This window comes from Sinocyclocheilus anshuiensis, unplaced genomic scaffold (assembly GCF_001515605.1).
Source record: "Sinocyclocheilus anshuiensis isolate Anshui unplaced genomic scaffold, SAMN03320099.WGS_v1.1 scaffold938, whole genome shotgun sequence".
Classification (NCBI taxonomy): domain Eukaryota; kingdom Metazoa; phylum Chordata; class Actinopteri; order Cypriniformes; family Cyprinidae; genus Sinocyclocheilus; species Sinocyclocheilus anshuiensis.
This window is the reverse complement of record NW_015536508.1, coordinates 153910-155356: the sequence shown is the minus strand read 5'-3', so window position 1 is coordinate 155356 and position 1447 is coordinate 153910. Positions and strand designations below refer to the sequence as shown.

General features: G+C 39.7%; 1 protein-coding gene across 1 annotated transcript in view; it reads right to left on the bottom strand.

Moving 5' to 3' along the window:
* Positions 1–1447, bottom strand: part of LOC107691397 (semaphorin-6D-like) — a 32182-nt gene that overhangs the window by 4739 nt on the left and 25996 nt on the right. The window contains exon 11 of the mRNA XM_016489970.1: positions 78–209. Within this exon, the coding sequence (XP_016345456.1) occupies positions 78–209 (132 nt within the window). The remainder of the gene's footprint in view (positions 1–77; positions 210–1447) is intronic.

The window sequence follows — 1447 nt, the reverse complement described above, 5'->3', positions numbered from 1 at the left end:
GTGTGTGAGTGAGTGAGTGAGTGAGTGAGTGAGTGTGTGTGTGTGTGTGTGTGTGTGTGTGTGTGTCTGTGTTTTACCGTGGTTTGGGCACGTGTTCCTCAGGCACCGGCGTCCACATCGAATCACTCTTCTTCTGCTCCTTAAACTTCCCATTAAACACTTGCTCAATGTCATCCAAATAAAACCCGCACACCGCTGAGCCGGGAATGCTGGGACACACAGACACAGACTGATCAAACATGTGGTGCGGTGTGTGTGTGTGTGTCACATTTTAACCGGTACAGTACCAACAAACTCTTCATCTTTTCACTGCAGAGGAAACAGAAGCTGCATCTGAAGTGGCATTAGATGTATTCACACAGACTGTTTAATGAAGCCGTGGTGCCATAAATGCATTTACACCACAACATTTCAAATGCATAAATAATTTTGTAAGTTTTAAATACTTTTGAACATACAAGTTAAAAATGTTGGGTAAAATGCAATACTTGTAAATATGAAACCAAACCACCAGTAGATGATGGTAAATGACTGTTTTAATGAGCGAATCATTAGTCATTCATTCAAACGGCTGATTCATTCAGACTGAATCATGCGTCTGCTTTTATGAAAGGGTTACTGAATCATTGACTCACTTGATTCGCTCAAAAACGTGGATTCATTCAGAATCGAAACACTGCTGTGTTGCTCGGAGACACAAAACAGTTCTGCTGTGGCTTTGATTGAAACTTCGTCAGCGAACTTGAGCAAAAACGGTCAATATTGTATTAGAAACTGCCAACTTTGTGTCTGCCTCACTCACAGTGAAGAACTTCCACGCCAAGCTAGTGTGCATAGGCCATGAAGTTTTGGCAAAATAATACATTAATGGACCGGAGGTGATAATATGGAATTTTTTCCAGAAAACTTCTTGCACAAAATATATTCAAGCACTTTCAAGGACCTGTATCTATGCATGTTTATTTTCAAAAACTTTACAGGGCCTTGATTTAAAAAAAATAAAAGAAATCTCTTCATATAAACAAACTAAGCTCTTTCCATTTAAAATTAGAGGCAACCACTGCATTTTAATCATGATCCAAACAAAGATGCATCACATGCAGCATGAGCAGTTTTTAATCTAAATTAGACTGTATAATTTCGAAATCTGAAGCAAAAACAGAATGGTCTGACTTTAGTTTTGTGAAACTATACTACATAAAACATCTGAAGGAAGCAGCAGACGAGCTGAATGAGACGCAGATTCACTCTCTGACAGCAGGTGGCGCTCATGAACAGCAATGATACAGTTTTTCCTTGGTTACCGCTGTAAACAAAGCAGAGCTGCTCTTATGAACAGCAATGATACAGTGTTTCCTTGGTTACCGCTGTAAACAAAGCAGAGCTGCTCTTATGAACAGCAATGATACAGTGTTTCCTTGGTTACCGCTGTAAACAAAGCAGAGCT